General features: G+C 32.4%; 1 protein-coding gene across 3 annotated transcripts in view; it reads left to right on the top strand.

Moving 5' to 3' along the window:
* Positions 1-23,294, top strand: part of LOC139517344 (von Willebrand factor A domain-containing protein 5A-like) — a 71,757-nt gene that overhangs the window by 25,670 nt on the left and 22,793 nt on the right. For all 3 annotated transcript variants that reach the window (XM_071308283.1, XM_071308281.1, XM_071308282.1), the window contains exons 12-15: positions 1,396-1,563; positions 11,093-11,255; positions 11,567-11,673; positions 12,289-12,304. In XM_071308283.1, coding sequence (XP_071164384.1) covers positions 1,396-1,563; positions 11,093-11,255; positions 11,567-11,673; positions 12,289-12,304 — 454 coding nt within the window. The remainder of the gene's footprint in view (positions 1-1,395; positions 1,564-11,092; positions 11,256-11,566; positions 11,674-12,288; positions 12,305-23,294) is intronic.

Consider the following 23,294-nt stretch of genomic DNA (forward strand, 5'->3'; position numbering starts at 1 on the left):
GGTTTATGACCACAAATGGAAGGTTGGGATTGATTTTAGGAGTTTTGGTTCCAACAGTTTAGGAATTAGGGGCCAAAAAAAGGGTCCAAATAAGCAATTTTCTTGATTTTTGCACAATAACTTTAGTATACGTAAATAGAAATATATGAAATTTTAACACAAGGTTTATGACCATAAATGGAAGGTTGGGATTGATTTTTGGAGTATTGATTTTTTGATGAATTCAAATAAAGTTAAATTTTGGACCCTTTTGGCCCCTAATTCCTAAACTGTTAGGACCAAAATTCCAAAAATAAAAATTAATCCCAACCTTTCTAACAGTTTAGGAATTAGGGGCCAAAAGGGTCCAAAATTTAACTTTGTTTGATTTCATCAAAAAATGAATTATTGTTTTTTTTTTTGATATGGCGAATCTAACCGTGTATTCAGATTCCTAATTTTTGGACCTGTTTTCAAATTGAGCTACATTAAGGTCCAAAAGGTCCAAAATTAAAATTTGATTTTAACAAAAATTGAGTTCTTGGGGTTCTTTGATATGCTGAATTTAAACATGTACTAAGATTTTGGATTATGGGTCCAGTTTTCAAGTTGGTCCAAATCAGGGTCCAAAATTAAACTTTGTTTGATTTCAACAAACATTGAATATATGGGATTCTTTGATATGCTGAATCTAACCATGTATTTAGATTTTTGATATTTGGGCCCCTTTATCAAATTGGTCCACATTGAGTTCTTAAGGGTCCAAAATTGAACTTTATTTGATTTAATCAAAAATTGAATTCTTGGGGTTCTTTGATATGCTGAATCTAACCATGTATATAGATTTTGGATATTGGACCATAATAGGTAAATGTCCAATTCAATTTTATTTTTTTTAAGTTCTTAGACCACATTTATTCTGTGTCAGAAACCTATTCTGAGTCAACTATTTAATCACAATCTAAATTCAGAGTTGTATCAAGCTTGAATGTTGTGTCCATACTGGCCCCAACTTTTCAGGATTTGACCTATGCTATGTGGTCGTATCAAGCTGCGTTTTGAGGAGCATCTGGTTACTGTTTGAACTGAAAAGCCAATGATTATCAATTCAGTTGACCATGCTACTTTCTATATGAATGCTGTAAATTTAGAAATTATGATTGGGAATAATCCAACGTGATGAGCATCCTAATTACAAAATTACACATTCTGCTGTCAAATACATACAACTGTATGCAGATTTTCATGAAATAACAATAATTAATCTTACATTTTTGTTCTTTCTTCAAAAAAATCAATAATAAAGGAACACAATAATTTCTGAATTTGCAGCATTGTATATTATCAATGATGAGGGTGAATCCAGAAAAGCACTTCTGACCCAAAAGAATTTAAAGTGCTGCTTTTATTTTATAGGTGATTAGAGCTTTAGAGTTTTCAATGGAAGACAGTTTGGCAGATATTGTTTTGGAATGGAATCTTCCTAAAGGATGCACAGCTACAAACATCCCTTCACAACAACCTAATGTATTTAATGGAGATAGACTTTCCATTTTTGCTCTTCTACAGAATACAAATAAAGCGGTAATTATCATTGACTAATTAGTAAAGCATATATTTTTTTAACAGCTGGTATTTTTTTGAAGGATTTAACCAGACCAGACTAGAAAAACCAAGAAAACTACACCACTTCTGCAATATTCTATCAAATATGCATGATTATTGACTCAGTGCTATTTTGATTTCAAATTGGTTTTTTTTTTTGTATTGAACCACTGGATATTGTGAACTTTTGCCTTGATCAATCATTCTTCATTTGTGATTTTGTCCAATGATCTCAGCTTCATCAGTGGTGGTTTTTAGGTAAAGATTGCATAAAATACAATCAAAACCTTATGGGACTGACTTGATATCTAAATGTTCCAAGGCTGATCACTACCTTTTTTGATACACAAAATATTGTGCATTGATCATAACATTCTATACATATAACTTGATTTTTTTCATTTGACTGGGCAGAGTTTAACCAGTTCGCTCACTATAGACCACTCATTATTCCATCTTTAGACAGGTGTTTTAGAATAAAATCATCAATGTAGTGTCCAGTTATTGTCATTGATCTAGTTAAAATATGTAAACACTATATGTGTATTTGCAAAATGAATGAGACGCATCCTTTAATTTTCTTGAAAAAATGTTGTTTAAAAACATGTATAAATTGTCACATTTTGGAATTTATGGGTATGAAAGTAAACTATAACGACAGCAGTTGCAAAATCTACATATGACGTTATTCTATAATATTTTGGTGACACTGATAGGTGATAGGTCCTTATCACACACCTCTTCAAATAGACTGTCCTTATGCAAATTGAAACCTAAGCTCCGCCCGATCAGTTGAAAACACATTGGTATTACTATCCATGAATATTTCAGAAATTTATCGAGGTAATATATGCTCAGATATTCAAGGCACAAAATGATATTTCATTTGTCAAGAAAATTACACAACTTTTGCAAGGTGCAGGAATCTAATATCTGTACTATAAATATAAATTATGTCATTGTTAACCTCATCTTTAAAAATTTGAGTTATCTTCCTTTGCTAGAATAATAATAATGATAATAATAATATAATAATAATAATTCTTTATTTAAAGAGGGTTACACAGTTAGCTATAAAGCTAATCTTCCTTGAGGCCCTCATGAAATACAATGAAATATCATGGATTTTTCTAGCATTCCACTGAGTCCAGTATTCGGACCCATTCCCAATAGCAAAACCCCATTATTTTTCCCAATTTCATGTGTAAAAATTCCAAAACGTAGTCAAAATTTCATATTTGAAAAGTCCGGATTGAAATCCGCAATTTAGCCTTTCCAAAACTACATTCTTCACTTCAAAAGGTAAAAAAAGCGGGAAATCCTTATCACATGTGCGCTTTAAGAAGCTCCTAATTTTAATAATAAAATAAAATATTTTTTAACTTCTTTCCTTTTGTAAACATGTCGTCTCGCAATAGTAAATACTATTTGAAGAAATTGAAAAACGCCGACGGCAACAAATCCCATAAAATCTTATCTTTTTTCAAACCAAGAGCTGTAATTGACGATGCCGCAACTGCATGTAATGAGTCAGAGGCAGCGTTATCTGAGACTGAATCAATTGAAAATATTACCAATGTTGTTGATGTTTCTTCCAATGACTATTTAATTTCAAATGATGATCAAAGTCAATTACCAATACCGATTCGCTACTGATACAACCTGAGGACCAAGCTTGTAAATTCCAAACTCAAACTGAAATCTGTAAACTAAATAATGAAATACCAACAATGAAACCTAGTAGTAGTAAAGTCATGACTGTGTTGGGTAGTACTGACAGTAAAACGGCTCTTAATGATAAAAAGTATATGATGTATCAGACAGAAGACTTTTTGATGCAAGGAGGTATGAAATGACATATAAATGGTTATACTATAATGAATCCTTAGAGGGATACGTCTGCAAATATTGTGAGTTATTTCCGTTTGGTAGTACTGACTTTAGTAGTAAGGGGGAAATTTTAGAGTTGTCAGAGGATAAGCTTGATCGCCTTCTTGAGACATTTAAAAACAAAAAGAACAGAAAAATAAAATTATAAATGACAACGAATCATGTATTGTAGTTTTTCTTTATTTTCACAAAAAAAGATAATTTCTAATGAATTATAGTATGATACATACTAAAAATGACTTCTGGTTTATTTGTAGTTTTCCCAATTTCTATATAAATCGCGTAAAAAAAATCCCAAAAGTGGCCATGCAGTGTCCTTTTTCCCAAAATACCCAGATAAACCACTGAATATAACAAACAATTACAAAATATCAAACCGACAAACATACATTGTTATGAAATATATATACAATTTTCAAAACAGGTAAAAGTTACAAATTCATTTATGACATGTATAGTATTGGCATCAACAATATCATAAGTTTGAGTAAGTGTGTGAAAATTATTATGCATATAAAAAACGCACAACTTCTTAAAGGGGCACTAGCTGTCAAATTCATGGTCACCGATTTGACTCAAATTCTCATATTTGATTCATAACAATGAAAAACATTTATCCAAACTATCAAAAGTCTAAAATAAACAGTTTACAAAGCATGGGGTAGATAATATATAGGTTCGTTTCATGTGTATTTTAGTCCAGATGCCATCTAATTAACTATCGATTTGACCTCAGATGACCATATAAGTGATGTAAACATAAATAAAGATATAAATAGATCAAACCAACACGTGCAATTGGATTTTTGTAGGTCTGTTTGATTTTATTTTATAGATTAAAAATAGATTTTTCTCATTGCTTTTAACCGTATAAGTATGATTTTATGTGCATCGCATTAGTAATCAAATGATTTACCGTAGTTTCACTTTCGTTGTTGACATTCTTTTTCTTTAAATAACCAGTACACGTACAATGCATGCATTGTCAATCTGTAGCTAGGGGTTAAATTGAAGTTTACATGAATACGGATTTAAAGAGGTCGACTCATTCACTTACAAGTGATGTATTTTATTTCGTTTGAAATAGGGTTTTTCCCGTTTGCTATTTGTAGTATTATTTATAGTTGGGAACTAGTATAACTAGTTCGGATACTGGTTTTGTAACAGTATGTACTATTTATAAGTTTGATGTTAGGTGCAGGAGGCACGAGGAAAGTTTTGGCGGTTTTTATGGATGGGGTTTAAAGGTTCTATATAAAGTTTGGGATTTAAATTTATTAGTATCAAAGGTGCTCGCAGTTACGTCGAATTGAAGTTGGTCACATAGGTATATGTGCAGTTGCTGCTATGTTTATTGTACGTACAGGTGTTGGAGGTATTAGCCGGGGGAAAAGAAACGATGCGAAAGAGGAACAATGTTATATGTCATGTGTTTATATATTGTTTCAATCGAAGAAATATGTACAATAAAGTAAAATAAAATATTGTATCGCAAGAGAAAATTATATCTTACTGCGAGCAACTAATCCTATATCTGTGTTTGTCTTGTTTATAGCCTATTGAATTTAGAGATTAAATGCTTTAAATTCGGACGAGCAGGGTGAGGGAGAATTTAAAATAACTTATTATCAATGTTTCTTATCGTAATTTGACAAAATTGAACCTTTTTGGCTGCAAAAAGCGAATTGTTATTTCACTATTTCACTTTCATTATTGATTGAACAGAAAAAAATCAAACTTTAGATTTTTTATATATTTTGTAGCTAGTGCCCCTTTAATGTTCCATCAAGTAATTTTTATACGACCGCAAAATTTGAAAATTTTTTCGTCGTATATTGCTATCACGTTGGCGTCGTCGTCTGCGTCGTCTGCGTCGTCGTCGTCGTCCGATAACTTTTTTTTTTCCCACTCTAAATTTAGTAAAAGTGAATAGAAATCTATGAAATTTTAACACAAGGTTTATGACCACAAAAGAAAGGTTGGGATTGATTTTGGGAGTTTTAGTCCCAACATTTTAGGAATTAGGGGCCAAAAAGGGTCCAAATAAGCATTTTCTTGGTTTTCGCACTATAACTTTAGTTTAAGTAAATAGAAATCTATGAAATTTTGACATAAGGTTTGATTGAATAATTGGGGTTCTTTGATATGCCGAATCTAACAGTTCTGTGTATGTAGATTCTTAATTTTTGGTCCCGTTTTCAAATTGGTCTACATTAAGGTCCAAAGGGTCCAAAATTAAACTTAGTTTGATTTTAACAAAAATTGAATCCTTGGGGGTTCTTTGATATGCTGAATCTAAAAATGTACTTAGATTTTTTATTATTGGCCCAGTTTTCAAGTTGGTCCAAATCGGGGTCCAAAATTAAACTTTGTTTGATTTCATCAAAAATTGAATAATTGGGGTTCTTTGATATGCCAAATCTAACTGTATATGTAGATTCTTAATTTTTGGTCCCGTTTTAAAATTGGTTTACATTAACGTCCAAAGGGTCCAAAATTAAACTAAGTTTGATTTTAACAAAAATTGAATTCTTGGGCCTCTTTGATATGCTGAATCTAAACATGTACTTAGATTTTTGATTATGGGCCCAGTTTTCAAGTTGGTCCAAATCAGGATCTAAAATTATTATATTAAGTATTGTGCAATAGCAAGAAATTTTCAATTGCACAGTATTCAGCAATAGCAAGAAATCTTCAATTGCACAGTATTGTGCAATAGCAAGAAATCTTCAATTGCACAGTATTGTGCAATAGCAAATATTTTCAATTGCACAGTATTGCACAATAGCAAGAAATATCTAATTGCACAATATTGTGCAATAGCAAGAAATTCCAATTGGATTTCAATTGGAGTTATCTTTCTTTGTCCAGAATGGTAGTTGAATCAACTTAAATCATTGTTTTATACAATATACAATGTATATTCACTTTTACTACCAACTGATAGATTAAAACAATCTTTACCATTCAGTGATAACAAGCACTTTTTTTACATTTTAATATTTTATGATGTATTTAAATGAGTAGTTATTGTTGCAAACTTCATTAGAAATTTGAATTGAGATCAGTTTTGAAATAAGGGAAAGGGGGATGTGAAAAAAAAATTGGAGGGTCAATTTTTTTCATTTCAGATTTCATAAATAAAAAGAAAATTTCTTCAAACATTTTTTTGAGAGGATTAATATTCAACAGCATAGTGAATTGCTCAAAGGCAAACATTTTTTTTAAGTTCATTAGACCACATTCATTCTGTGTCAGAAACCTATGCTGTGTCAACTATTTAATCACAATCCAAATTTAGAGCTGAATCCAGCTTGAATGTTGTGTCCATACTTGCCCCAACCGTTCAGGGTTCAACCTCTGCGGTCGTATAAAGCTGCGCCCTGCGGAGCATCTGGTTTAAATCTTTTTTGAATGAGCTTGTACATGAGGTTGATTAGCAGAATAGCTGTTAAATTAACAACAACCAATGCAATATTTAATTTTACTTCCCACTGATAAATTGAAGCAATCTTTACCGTTCAGTGCTTTCAAGCACTTTGATTTGTTAGTGTAATTTATGTCATAATTCTTTTTTATGAAAATGTGAGTCCATTTAGAACTTTTCAAATAGAAATTGAATATCAAGAGTATTATATATTTCACATTTATAATTCTAATAATACAACTAATTCAATATTTCTAAAGTTAACTATAGATAAATAGATTGCATGTGAAAAGAGCCATACATTTTTGTATTTTTCATTTTAAAACAGATATTTACAATTCCTTCTAAATATATGATTTTTGTTTGAACATGTATAGAAATCAACTTCTTATATTGGAATGTCTGCTTGGCTGCCTTCATAATGTAATTGGAAGACTTATATAAATCTTATCTTCAATATCCATATTCATACAAAACATTATTGTCCTAATTTTGTAATTTAGTTTACTTTATTTATCAGTACCTGTCTAATATTTCATATATACTTTTTAGCTCACCTGGCTCAAAGGGCCAAGTGAGCTTTTCCCATCACTTTGCGTCCGTCGTCCCTCGTCGTTAACTTTTACAAAAATCTTCTCCTCTGAAACTACTGGGCCAAATTGAACCAAACTTGACCATAATCATCATTGGGGTATCTAGTTAAAAAAATGTGTGGCGTGACCAGGTCAACCAACCAAGATGGCCACCATGGCTAAAAATAGAACATAGGGGTAAAATGCAGTTTTTGGCTTATAACTCAAAAACCAAAGCATTTAGAGCAATCTGACAGCAGTAAAAATGTTTATCAGGTCAAGATCTATCTGCCCTGAAATTTTCAGATGAATAGGTCAATCAGTTGTTGGGTTGCTGCCCCTGAATTGGTAATTTTGAGGAAATTTTGCTGTTTTTGGTTATTATCTTGAATATTATTATAGATAGAGATAAATTGTAAACAGCAATAATGTTCAGCAAAGTAAGATCTACAAATAAGTCAACATGACTGAAATGGTCAGTTGACCCCTTTAGGAGTTATTGCCCTTTATAGTCAATTTTGAACCATTTTTCGTAAATCTTAGTTATCTTTTACAAAAATCTTCTTCTCTGAAAATACTGGGCCAAATTAATCCAAACTTGTCCACAATCATCATTGGGGTATCTATTTTAAAAAATGTGTCCGATGACCTGGCTAACCAACCAAGATGGCCGCCATGGCTAAAAATAGAACATAGGGGTAAAATGCAGTTTTTGGTTTATAACTCAAAAACCAAAGCATTTAGAGCAAATCTAACGAGGTTAAATCGTTCATCAGGTCAAAATCTATCTGCCCTGAAATTTTCAGATGAATCAGACAACCTGTTGTTGGGTTGCTGCCCCTGAATTGGTAATTTTATGGAAATTTTACTGTTTTTGGTTATTATCTTGAATATTATTATACGACCGCAAAATTTGAAAAAATTTTCGTCGTATATTGCTATCACGTTGTCGTCGTCGTCGTCGTCCGAATACTTTTAGTTTTCGCACTCTAACTTTAGTAAAAGTGAATGGAAATCTATGAAATTTTAACACAAGGTTTATGACCACAAAAGGAAGGTTGGTATTGATTTTGGGAGTTTTGGTCCAAACATTTTAGGAATTAGGGGCCAAAAAGGGCCCAAATAAGCATTTTCTTGGTTTTCGCACTATAACTTTAGTTTAAGTAAATAGAAATCTATGAAATTTTGACACAAGGTTTATGACCACAAAAGAACGGTTGGGATTGATTTTGGGAGTTTTGGTTTCAACAGTTTAGGAATTGGGGGCCAAAAAAGGGCCCAAATAAGCATTATTCTTGGTTTTCGCACAATAACTTTAGTTTAAGTAAATAGAAATCAATGAAATTTAAACACAATGTTAATGACTACAAAAGGAAGGTTGGTATTGATTTTGGGAGTTTAGGTCACAACAGTTTAGGAATTAGGGGCCAAAAAGGGACCCAAATAAGCATTTTTCTTGGTTTTCACACCATAACGTTAGTATAAGTAAATAGAAATCTATGAAATTTAAACACAAGGTTTATGACCATAAAAGGAAGGTTGGTATTGATTTTGGGAGTTTTGGTCCCAACATAATAAGGGGCCCAAAGGGTCCAAAATTAAACTTTGTTTGATTTCATCAAAATTGAATAATTGGGGTTCTTTGATATGCCGAATCTAACTGTCATGACTGTGTATGTAGATTCTTAACTTTTGGTCCCGTTTTCAAATTGGTCTACATTAAGGTCCAAAGGGTCCAAAATTAAACTTAGTTTGATTTTGACAAAAAATGAATCAGTTAGGTTCTTTGATATGCTGAATCTAAAAATGTACTTAGATTCTTGATTATTGGCCCAGTTTTCAAGTTGGTCCAAATCGGGGTCCAAAATTAAACTTTGTTTGATTTCATCAAAAATTGAATAAATGGGGTTCTTTGTTATACCAAATCTAACTGTGTATGTAGATTCTTCATTTTTGGTCCTGTCTTCAAATTGGTCTACACTAAAGTCCAAAGGGTCCAAAATTAAACTTAGTCTGATTTAAAAAAAAATTGAAATCTTGGGGTTCTTTGATATGCTGAATCCAAAAATGTACTTAGATTTTTTATTATGGGCCCAGTTTTCAAGTTGGTCCAAATCAGGATCTAAAATTATTATATTAAGTATTGTGCAATAGCAAGTCTTTTCAATTGCACAGTATTGCGCAATGGCAAGAAATATCTAATTGCACAATATTGTGAAATAACAAATTTTTTTTTAATTAGAGTTATCTTTCTTTGTCCAGAATAGTAAGCAAGAAATATCTAATTGCAAAATATTGTGCTATAGCAAGATTTTTTTTTAATTGGAGTTATCTTTCTTTGTCCAGAATCAACTTAAATCTTTGTTATATACCATATACAATGTATATTCACTTTTTACTGCCAACTGATAAATTAAAATAATCTTTACCATTCAGTGATAACAAGCAGTTTTTTTACATCTTAATATTTTATGATGTATTTAAATGAGTAGTTATTGTTGCAAACTCCATTAGAAATTTTAATTGAGATTAGTTTTGGAATAAGGGAAAGGGGGATGTGATTAAAAAAATTGGGTTCAATTTTTCTCATTTGAAATTTCATAAATAAAAAAGAAAATTTCTTCAAACATTTTTTTGAGAGGATTAATATTCAACAGCATAGTGAATTGCTCTAAGAGAAAACAAAAATTTTAAGTTCATTAGAACACATTCATTCTGTGTCAGAAACCAATGCTGTGTCAACTATTTAATCACAATCCAAATTTAGAGCTGAATCCAGCTTGAATGTTGTGTCCATACTTGCCCCAACCGTTCAGGGTTCAACCTCTGCAGTCGTATAAAGCTACGCCCTGCGGAGCATCTGGTTATAGATAGAGATAAACTGTAAACAGCAAAATGGTCAGCAAAGTAAGATTTACAAATAAGTCACGAGACCGAAATGGTCAGTTGAACCCTTTAGGAGTTATTGCCCTTTATAGTCAATTTTAACCATTTTTCTTAAATCTTAGTAATCTTTTACAAAAATCTTCTCTGAAACTACTGGGCCAAATTAATCCAAACTTGTCCACAATCATCATTGGTGTATCTAGTTTGAAAAATGTGTCCAATGACCCGGCCATTTAACCAAGATGGCCACCACAGCTAAAAATAGAACATAGGGGTAAAATGCAGTTTTTGGCTTATAACTCAAAAACCAAAGCATTTAGAACAAATCTGAAGAAGGGTAAAATTGTTTATTTGGTCAAGATCTATCTGGCCGTAAATTGTCAAATTATAGATAGAGATAACCTGTAAAAAGCAATAATGTTCAGCAAAGTAAGATTTACAAATAAGTCAACATGACTGAAATGGTCAATTGACCCCCTAAGGAGTTAATGTCCTTTATAGTCAATTTTTAACAATTTTCATTGGGCCAAGTTCATTATAGATAGAGATAATTGTAAGCAGCAAGAATGTTCAGTAAAGTAAGATGTACAAACACATCACCATCACCAAAACACAATTTTGTCATGAATCCATCTGTTTCTTTTGTTTAATATTCACATATACCAAGGTGAGCGACACAGGCTCTTTAGAGCCTCTGGTTTGTTTGATTCAACTTGATTGCATTTCTTTTCAGAAATCTGTTGAAGGGTCAGTAACTCTGAAAGGTTTTATTTCGGGAAAACAACTTGCTCATACTATGGATATCAAAGCGTCATCTTATTTACATCCAGATTTGCCTATTCATCGTGTGGCTGCAAAACACCAAATGAAAGAGCTAGAAAATGGTCCATTATCAGGTAATAATTTTCAGAAATATTTCAATATTTTTAGCTCGACACATATCATTGTTCCTTTGCAGAGTTCAAATTTGTGTGTATTCTGCATCATAAATTAAAGATAATGTTTCATGAAATTAAAATCTAATGATTACCACTTACCACAGACTTCAGATTATTTTTAGTCACTTTTCACATTTAATGCTCAAGAGTTGCTGTCTGAATTTATAAGGTTTTGGAGGTGACATTTAGACAACAATTTGATCAGATATGTGTCCTTGATCATTTGGGGGGAAAATGTGTGTTATTATAAGATTTCACTATTTTTATAGATGACACTAAAAAGAAGATCATCATGATAAGTACAGCAGCCAAAATCATATCTAGATTTACAGCCTTTGTAGGAGTTGATGTGCAAACCAAACTCCCAGTTACTAATGTAAGTAAATTCCAAACATTATTTGATTACAATAAACAAAATATTGTGTTATCTCAATATCACATTTCCTTTATTTTCTGATTTTATGCTCCTACCTACATTCAGTCCTGCTGAAAGCAAATAGTTGTCTTCACCTTTTAGCTTTTACTAAACGTTTCCGCCTCTGAAACTACTGGGACAACTATCATGGCTTAAAAAGTTAGCACAGGGGTGAAATACGAGTTGTGTTAAATCTAAAATACTATTCTAGAAAGCAAAAATCTGATTGTTGCAAAAATGTTAAATAATTCAAAATCATTATGAACATATCTGTTATCATCTTTAAAACTGATCTTCTGTAACCGTAAATCAACTCAGGAGAACTGATTTTGGTATGCCAGTGTATAATGATGACTTGCAGATGGTCATGATTTGTTAAAAAAAAATAAAAGATGAAACAGCTCATTTTATGTTTTAAAAATCATATGTTGAATCATCTGTGCAAGATTTGTCAGTGTAGAAACTAATCTTTCTTTCCTAATTGATGAGCAAAACAAAATTATGTCTATAGTTTCATATATACATGGTTTAGTATAAAATATAAATCTGATTTATTGTTTTTATTTTTTATTTTAGAAAAAGGGTCAAATAGGTAAGTTTTTCATTGTATATATTTTTATACGCCCGTCAAAATTACAAATGTCTGTCTGGCTGTCTGTCTGTCCCGCGTCCACATGTGGCACCGTAACTTGAGAACTGCTTATCCAAATTTCATGAAACTTAATATACTGTGAAAGTACTTTAATTCGTGGGTATCAATTTTCATGGTTTAGGCAATATTTACATGTTCGTGGGTTTTTAAATTCGTGGATTTTATTTAGTTTTCTAAAAAAAAAATGAAAAATTGAAGCCGTTAGAAAGTAAGGGTCTGGATTGAAGGAAATTGCAAAGTAAACATTGACCCAAGTTAATCGTTGTGTAAACACTAATTTACCCAAGATAAAGTTATCAACAGATTAAAGACCAACAGAGGTGTTAATTACGTCATAAACATGTCACCTAAAGAAAACAGTAACGTAAACAAATGCTATTAACGTATCTTTAATTGTCAAATAATTTGTATCAAAATCAAGCCCAGCATGAAATTATTATTTTCCATATGTACGAGAACTATGAGGATATACAATGAACACTTTATCATACTAGTATATCAACACCGGGAAATTGACTTTCATCCATCAAAAATATTTTTTATGAGAAATCGAAAGATCAAAAGTTGTGCCGTTTAGGTTATTAAAGATTAGATGGGTATTCCTGCATGCCTGTATGCATTTGTAGTTCATAGTGCGTTTTCCCTGTTACTACTATTATAGTATTCTCGGATTTGGCGTTGTCCACTATATTCTCTAAATCATATCAGTAGTCAAACCTACATGGGGATCTTTCAATGTCTTGATTTGGACAATGGTTGTTTTATTTCGTTGGACACTTAAATTCGTGGATAAAGTCATCCTCGAAAACCATGAAAATTGGTACTCCACGAATAAAAGTACTTTCACAGTAGTTGTTTCTTATGATGGTCAAACAATCTAAAATTGAGAAAGGAAATAGGGAATGTGTCAAAGCGACAACAATAGGTCTCCTATGTAGCGAGAAACTCCCGCACCCGTAGGTGTCCTTCAGCTGGCCCCTTAAAAATATGTGTACGTGATAATGAACGTCATACTAAACTCGGAATTATACACAAGAAACTAAAATTAAAAATCATACAAGACAAACAAAGGCCAGAGGCTCCTGACTTGGGACAGGCACACAATTGCGGTGGGGTTGAACATGTTTATGAGATCTCAATCCTCCCCCTATACCTCTAGCCAATGTAGAAAAGTAAAAGCATAACAATACACACATTAAAATTCAGTTCAAGAGAAGTCCGAGTCCGATGTCAGAAGATGTAACCAAAGAAAATAAATAAAATGACAATAATACATTAATAACAAGACTACTAGCAGTTAACTGACATGCCAGCTCCAGACCTCAATTAAACTGATTGAAAGATTATGTCTTCATCATATGAACATCAGGCACAATCCTTCCTGTTAGGGGTTTAGTATCATACTATCATAAAATATATGAGAAGAACATAACCTGTGTCATGCCAACAACTGTTTTTTTAAATAAATGTGTTTAGTGCCGATGCAAAGACCCTATAAGTGAATCAATATTAAAGCCAAAATATGCAATCTTTAATGACCTGACAACAGTATCGTAACTGTATCCCTTCTTAATAAGTCTGTTTAAAGGTTTTGTAAGCTTTTGAGGTGAATACTGACATTTTTGTGCTTTGTAAAGAATATTACCATAAAAGATTGGATGTGAAATACCTGAACCTATAAGATATCTGCATGTTGAGTTATATTTACGAATTATTTCCTTATACCGATGATAACATTTAGTAAATGTTTTGACTAGTTTGTGATATCGAAAACCCTGGTGTAATAATTTTTCAGTAATACATAAATTTCTCTCGCTAAAATCTAATACGTTGTTACATACACGAGCGTATCGTACAGGTTGAGATATATAAACACCATAAGATGGTGACAAGGCATCACCATCTAAAAATGGATAATTAACGATAGGAAATGAAAAATCATCTGTTTTATCATAAATTTTTGTATCATCCAAATATCTAAAAGTATTGTTAAATTTTTGTATCAAATGTTGTTTCGATGGGTCTTTGCTAATTTTAGTCATAAATTGTAACTCATAACAATACAATAACAGGTCCGCAATAAGTGGTGCACAGTTAGTCCCCATTAGAATTCCAATAACTTGACGATATACGGGATCTCCAAAGGGAACAAAGATGTTATCAAGTAAAAATTCAAGCGCATATATAGTATCAAAGCATGCCCAATTGACATAGTTCTTTTGTTTATTGCTACTAAAAAATGACCTAAAAGAGTTTGAACATATGTACTCGCATTCTGACTTTTTAAATGCCCAGTTAATTAGGGATGTGAATTTTTTCTTAATAAGAATATGAGGCAAAGTGATATATAGGGTAGAAAAATCAAAACTTTTAACAGATTCAAAATCACCAATATATGCATGCAATTTATCTAATACTTCCAACGAGTTTTTGACACTCCAAAAGTAAATGATTCCACTATTTTCAAAGGCCTTATTTGAACAATTTATTATCAGGTTTTTAGCTCACCTGGTCCCATCACTTTGCGTCGGCGTCAGTCGTCGTTAACTTTTACAAAAATCTTCTGTTTTTGGTTATTATCTTGAATATTATCATAGATAGAGATAAACTGTAAACAGCAATAATGTTCAGCAAAGTAAGATTTACAAATAATTCAACATGACCAAAATGGTCAATTGACCCCCTAAGGAGTTATTGTCCTTTATAGTCAATTTTTAACAATTTTCATAAAATTTGTAAATTTTTATTAACATTTTCCACTGAAACTACTGGGCCATTATAAGTTCATTACATAAGCTTCCTTTGTTTAATATTCACATAGACCAAGGTGAGCGACACAGGCTCTTTAGAGCCTCTAGTTTATTGTACCAAGTGTACTAGTAAGTAGAATAGACAATTTAGTAGTGGAACAATGGCTTGAAGATGAAATAAATCTATATTTGTAAGGTTTTTTGTGTAGCTTCGGAAGCCAGTACATATTTGAGACTTTTATTGTATTTGGTTCTGCTTGTAAAGAAGTAGCTAAAAGTTTGTGTTTGTTACAGATGTGGTTTTCTGAAAATGAAGTCAGTTGGAATGTTGGTGAATTCGTGATTTCCTTTTGCAGAACCTTAATATAAAATTTATGTCAAATAATAATGATATTATTTGCAGCTTTATCAGCCGGGACAAAAACAAATTTCTTGGCTAGTTCTTTTAGTTTATGTTTGATAAGGGAAATAGGGTTTTTATACGACCGCAAAAATTGAAAATTGTTTGGTCGTATATTGGTATCACGTTGGCGTCGTCGTCTGAATACTTTTAGTTTTTGCACTCTAACTATAGTAAAAGTGAATAGAAATCTATGAAATTTTAACACAAGGTTTATGACCACAAAAGGAAGGTTGGAATTTATTTTGGGAGTTTTGGTCTCAACATTTTAGGAATTAGGGGCCAAAATGGGCCCAAATAAGCATTTTCTTGGTTTTGGCACTATAACTTTAGTTTAAGTAAATAGAAATCTATGAAATTTTGACACAAGGTTTATGACCACAAAAGGAAGGTTGGGATTGATTTTGGGAGTTTTGGTTCCAACAGTTTAGGAATTAGGGGCAAAAAAAGGGCCCAAATAAGCATTATTCTTGTTTTTTTGCACAATAACTTTAGTATAAGTACCGTTAATAGAAATCAATGAAATTTAAACACAAGGTTTATGACCACAAAAGGAAGGGTGGGATTGATTTTGGGAGTTGAGGTCCCAACAGTTTAGGAATTAGGGGCCAAAAAGGGGCCCAAATAAGCATTATTCTTGGTTTTCGCAGTATAACTTTAGTATAAGTAAATAGAAATCTATGAAATTTAAACACAAGGTTCATGACCATAAAAGGAAGGTTGGGTTTGATTTTGGGAGTTTTGGTGCCAACAGTTTAGGAATAAGGAGCCCAAAGGGTCCAAAATTGAATAATTGGGGTTCTTTGATATGCAGAATCTAACTGTGTATGTAGATTCTTAATTTTTGGTCCTGTTTTCAAATTGGTCTACATTAAGGTCCAAAGGGTCCAAAATTAAACTTAGTTTGATTTTAACAAAAATCGAATCATTGAGGTTCTTTGATATGCTGAATTTAAAAATGTACTTAGATTTTTGATTATTGGCCCAGTTTTCAAGTTGGTCCAAATCGGGTCCAAAATTAAACTTTGTTTGATTTCATCAAAAATTGAATAATTGGGGTTCTTTGATATGCCAAATCTAACTGTGTATGTAGGTTCTTAATTTTTGGTCCCGTTTTCAAATTGTCCAAAGGGTCCAAAATTAAACTAAGTTTGATTTTAACAAAAATTGAATTCTTGGGCTTTTTTGATATGCTGAATCTTAACATGTACTCAGATTTTTGATTGATTGATTGCGCAATAGCAAGAAATCTTCAATTGCACAGTATTGTGCAATAGCACATATTTTCAATTGCTCAGTATTGCGCAACAGCAAGAAATATCTAATTGCACAATAGTGTGCAATAGCAAGACATTTTCAATTGGAGTTATCTTTCTTTGTCCAGAATAGTAGTTGAATCAACTTAAATCATTGTTTTATACAATATACAATGTATATTCACTTTTACTACCAACTGATAAATTTAAACAATCTTTACCATTCAGTGATAACAAGCACTTTATTTTACATTTTAATATTTATACCCCCGCTTTAAATACTTAGATACGTTAGTAACGGTCTTCTTCTTAGATACGTTAGAAACGGTCTTCTTCTCTTCGATTGAACAGACGTTTTTTCCCAGTTCCGTGCTACTTTAGGAAATATTGTACCTACCATCTCGGAAACTTACAATACAAGGTTGGTCTTAAACTTAATTATCACCGAATCTGTTCAAACGCCCGCTTTAAAAAAGGGGGGTATACTGTTTTACCTCTGTCTGTCAGTCCGTCCATCCATCAGTCTGTCCGTCAGTCAGTCAGTCTGTCCCATGAAACTTTCGTCACATTTTTCTCAGGAACTACACATCCACCCTTTCTGTAATTTGGTATCAACATTTATATATGTCAGCCACACCGTGTGATGCGTTTTCAGATTCAGCACTTGACAACTTCCTGTTTACCGAACACTTGTCTGATTTTACACATGATAGCCAAGTTGAAAATTTTCGTCACATTTTTCTCAGGAACTACAATACAAGGATTTCTGAAATTTGGTTTCAGGATTTATATAAGTCAGCTATACCCTGTGAAGCGTTTTCAGATTCATCACTCGACTACTTCCTGTTTACCGAACACTTGTATGATTTTACACATTATAACCAAGTTAAAAATTTTCGTCACATTTTTCTCAGGAACTACAATACAAGGATTTCTGAAATTTGGCATCAGGATTTTTATAAGTCAGCTATACTGTGTGATGAGTTTTCAGATTCATCACTCGACAACTTCCTGTTTACCGAACACTTGCATATTTTTACACTATTAATATTATCCACTTGCGGCGGGGGTATCATCAGTGAGCAGTAGCTCGCAGTTTCACTTGTTTATGATGTATTTAAATGAGTAGTTATTGTTGCAAACTCCAGTAGAAATTTGAATTGAGATCAGTTTTGTAAAATGGGAAAGGGGGATGTGAAAAAAAAATAGAGGGAGGGGGGGGGGGGGGGGGTTAAATTTTTCTCATTTCAGATTTGATAAATAAAAAGAAAATTTCTTCAAACATTTTTTTGAGAGGATTAATATTCAACAGCATAGTGAATTGCTCAAAGGCAAAAAAAATATTTTAAGTTCATTAGACCACATTCATTCTGTGTCAGAAACCTATGCTGTGTCAACTATTTAATCACAATCCAAATTTAGAGCTGAATCCAGCTTGAATGTTGTGTCCATACTTGCCCCAACCGTTCAGGGTTCAACCTCTGCGGTCATATAAAGCTGCGCCCTTGCTGGGAGCATCTGGTTATGGTTTTTGTTAAGAGTAAAATGTTATTTAAAATATTGTATTCGAATATCAACTATCTTCATTACGGAATAAAAAAAAGAGTCCAAAGATTTTTTGTCAGCTTTTTCCCGTTTTACCCATTTCAAAACAGTAGGTACGGAGTGAGTCGTGGATGATATTACGACACTCATTCCAATTAATAATTGATTGGGGACGATATTTAGGTCCTTTACTGAGGAATGATTTCAACGCTCGGTCGTAAACAATGTTAAGGTCTCCTGTTATGACATGGGAAATGGGGCCATAAGTGTATTCGGAATTACTGCAATTACATGACATAGGTGTATTTTCAATGATATTTACATCTTTACACAATTGGCTATAATTAAACACATATTTCCAGGTAGATTTCTTGTAAAAATAAATACAAATATTTTATTAGCACAAACTCATCAACAATAAATGGTTAAGACTCATGGTATATCAATAACATAGTTGGTCAAACATAATAAGTACATTGCAAATAATGACTATATTAATATGTAATATTATAAACAATGATTATGAATTAGACATATTGACAATTTTATAGATTTTGTTCTGCTTAACGCAGGTTCAAACTGTTTGAAATGAAAGAGGAAGTCAATTTTAGGATTGTATATGAATTATTATTTATTAAAAAGATTATATTATTTTCATGTTTTTGAAATTTTGTAGGATCAATGATGATATTTGGAAACTTTTTGGTAAAATATGGCCCTTTTAGTTATTTTTCACAATGTAAAAGAAAATGTTTTTCTTTTTCAATTTGACCAGAATTACATCTCTCATTTCTTGGAATATTTAGATGTTTCCCTCTTTCAATCATCAGTATATGAGCGCTTATACAGATCTTACATATTGCAGCTCTGTCACTTCTGTTTTTCAATATATCAACATAGGGTGGTCTTCTGCCCATTATGTAGACACTCTTGAAAAAGTCTAACTTTTTTTATTCAAATGTATTTGCATTTTAAACTTGCAAACATTGGTCATTAATTCTTTGTTTAATAGAATTTAAATTACCTTTAACATAATTAAAGTTATTGATGATATAAGACATTCCAAGTCCATTCAAAAGACTCTTGACCTTTATGACCCAAGGGATTGAAGCTACAGATTTAGTGAATATATCATATGCCAAAGAATTTTCCGAAGAAACTTTATGGTTCAGGTAGTTGAATATTGAATATAATATTCTATTTTTAAAGGGAATTCTATTAAGTTCGGCTCAACATCCATCATTAGATGCTTTACAGTGAACCCCTAATATGTCTTTGATAAATTTAACATGAAGTTTTTCAAAGGGATCAGAGTCTTTAAAATGTAAATCCATCCCCCCCCCCCCCAATTTCACTACAATATGTTAGAATGGGAGTAACTAAACAATCAAACAATTTTTCAAGAAGTCTACATGGGTTGTTGAGACCTATAGTTTTCTTTATCTTATAATATGCCTTCCTGGCTTTTTCCATTAGAGTATTCACAGCAAGGCAAAAATTGCCATTATACTTTAAAACAATACCCAAGTAACAATAATTTGTTACCGTTTCAAGATATGCATTATCATAAGTAAAATTGTTTAACAATGTCTTGCCATTAGAATTAAATATCATAATTTTTGATTTATCAGTATTAACTTGTAGTTTCCATGATGAATAATATTCATGTAAAATATCAAGAGATTTTTGTAGACCCTCTGTGCTTTCAGATAGTAAAACAATATCATCTGCATATAAAAGAATGTTCAAAGAGGTATCCCCAATGGCAACTGAATCCGTATGTTTGTTATCAAGATTACCTACTAGTTCATTTATAAAATAGTTTAAAAAAAAAGGGGACTCAATATGTCACCATGTTTAACACCCCTTTCTGATAGGAATGGAGGACTCAACACATTAAATATAACAAATAAGAGGGAGTTCAGTATTATCAAAATATCCAGGAATTTGGTCTTTAACAGAATGGTCGTTAAATATACCGGCAATATTTACAAAATCAAAACCTTTATTGACATACTTTATTTAATAAAAAAAAAATTTATGATCTTCAGGCCGATCAATTTTGGGAAACAGTTTAGAATAACAATATGCCTTTATAATTTCAACGATCTCATACTTAGGACTGTAATATGAAAGTGTGTTGCAATCCTCTAAAATTTTATTTAATTTATTTAAAGGTAAAGAACAGAGCTTGGTTAACAGATAATGTCTGCCGTTGTTTTTTGAAATAGAAATTAGGTTCGAAATATTTGTATGGTTGGTCCGAAATTTTAAATTGATTGCGATTTTTTTCTTACGTCCATGAGAACGATTTTTACGAACAGTTTTATAAACCAAAATGTTAACAGAATCGGTTCTTGATATATTACCAATTCCCATGATATTATCATTAAGACCGAGAGGGTAGACTGTCTGTAATATTTTAATCCTATTAAATTCAATTATTTTCCGTGATCGTACAAACTTTGAATGAGTTTCACCAGACTGCTTATTTACTACTTCTAAAGGTTGAACTGTTAAATATTTAATAGGATGATTGTGCTTCTTAAGATGTTGATAAATGATACTTTTGAATTTATAGGGTCTTTTAAAACGATACAGGTGTTCTTGCGTGCGTTTAGATAAATATCTTCCAGTTTCACCCACGTACTGAATACCGCATCCCGGTTTGTTTCATGTGAGTAAATAAATAATACTGTTTGTTTTTCAAGTGATATCAGTTTCAAAATTTAAAGAAAATGTGCGACCATTAAACGTGGACCTTACCGTTTGTTGGTGGAAAGACCAGGACATGTAAGTCATTTTTTGGCATGACACTTATCGATAGAAGGGTAACCATGATTTTTAAGCAGTTCAGCTACCTTATGCGAGCACCCTAGATTTGTGTTCTACCCAATAAATTCTGAAATACATGCCATTGTTATTATCTAGCTGAGTAGTATGTTATTTATAACTAATTAAACAGTTTCTTCATACTTTTAATTCTGGATTACAAAAAATATGACCAGAAAAACCTTAAATGATCGTCGATTTAGCCAAAAGTTTTGAAGTTGCACGTAGGAAGTAGAGCACATTAGGAATCCTTATGTAGTTTATTATCCCCTGAGCTTTTGGCTAAGATGTCAAAGAACAAATGTATGAAATATTTAATCGCTGAAAATTTCTAAATGCAGGTAGTTTAGATTTCCCAAATGGCAATAGTCGTAGGAATATTATTTGTCATCAATACTTTACGTCAACTACGTCAGTAGTCTATTAAAATTCATACTGTTGGGGGCAATTTTAAATTAGAAGACAAAATATACGTATCTTTTCAATATGTAGACAGGGGTTCAAATTAGCGGTGATACGAGGTCCGCCACCTTCCACTTTTGCAGTCGGATTTTCGACTTGGTTACTAGCTACGCCTGACATGCCACTTGAAAGAAAATAAAAAATAACTTTGCAAACCTTTTTACCAAAGTCTCCAAATAAACGATCTCAAAACTTATTTTCATCATTATTATTTTAGCTAGCTTTATACAGAAAATCGCCGACAAATAATGTGTAAATTCGAGTAAAATGGTATCAGACTGACAAAATTGAAAACAAAATGGATGCCAATTACAATATCGAATCCCATTCCCGAAGCGGATAAGAGTAATTCTGGGTTTGGCAATCAACTAAAAAAATTCCATACAGGTGACAAAATACATTTATGCATGGTAAATAAATATAAAGTCCCCGCAGTCACCCCACCCCTAAACCATATACATTCTTGTATGGGACAATACATAACAAATCATATGAGAGGGGGATAGGACCTTTATCGGGACTCCGGGATCAGGTGTTTTTAAGCTCAGGATTTTGGGATCGGAATTCTTTTTTCGAATTTCGGGACCTCAGGATTTCATGTTTTTAAGCCTGGGATTTCTGGATCTGGTGTTTTTAAGCCAGAGATTTCGGGATCAGGACCCCTACTACCCCCTCTCATATGAAATATAGGTGGAGACTCCGAGTTCGTGGGGCTACTCTACCCCTTCCTGTTTGAGAATTTGAAAACGGTCGAGACCCCCAACCATAAACCATATATATTCATGTATGAAACAATATAACAAATCAAATGAATTATAAAGGAAGTCCCAAGGGTCACTGTACACCCTCCTGTTTGAGAACTTGGAATCAGTCTAGATCCTAACCCTTTAACCATATATATATATATATACTCATGTATGTATGGGACTATAACAAATCAAATTAGATATGGGGGAGTCCCTGTGGTCACCCAACTCTCCTGTTTGAGAATTTGAAAACAGTTGAGATCCCACCTCTAAATCAAATGAAATATAGGGGAGTCGCTGCGGTCACCCCACCCCTCCTGTTTGTGAACTTGTAAACAGTCGAGATTACCACCTTTTAATTAAACCATATATATTCATGTATAGGACAAAAGAACTAATCAAATGAAATATAGGGAGAGTCCTTAGGGTCAACCTAACCCCTCCTGTTTAATAAATTGGAAACAGATGAGATCCCCACCCTCAACCATATATATTCTTGTATTTGACAATATAACAAATCAAATGAAATATAGGGGAAGCCACTGGGGTCACCCCATCCCCTCCTGTTTAAAAACATGATAACGGTTGAGATCCCCACCCCTAAATCATATATATTCTTGTATGGAACAATGAAAAAAAATCAAATGAAATATAGGGGTAGTCCCAAGGGTCACCCCACCCCTCTTGTGTGTGTTTTGAGATTGAGATACCAACCCATAAACCATATTCATTCCTGTTTGTCATTTCTAAAAGATTGAAGGTCAATCTCATAGGTGTCACATAAACATATCACTTTGCTAGACTTAATCAATGTGTTCTAGACTTTGCCCAATGTCAGGCTACCATGGGAATGAATAATTATGGGAGCTTTATTTGGGAGACTACGTAACAGCATTATATTACAATTATTTCTTGTTTATTATAAAATTTTATTGATGG

The sequence above is a fragment of the Mytilus edulis genome, chromosome 3 (genome assembly GCF_963676685.1).
Source record: "Mytilus edulis chromosome 3, xbMytEdul2.2, whole genome shotgun sequence".
Classification (NCBI taxonomy): Eukaryota; Metazoa; Mollusca; class Bivalvia; order Mytilida; family Mytilidae; genus Mytilus; species Mytilus edulis.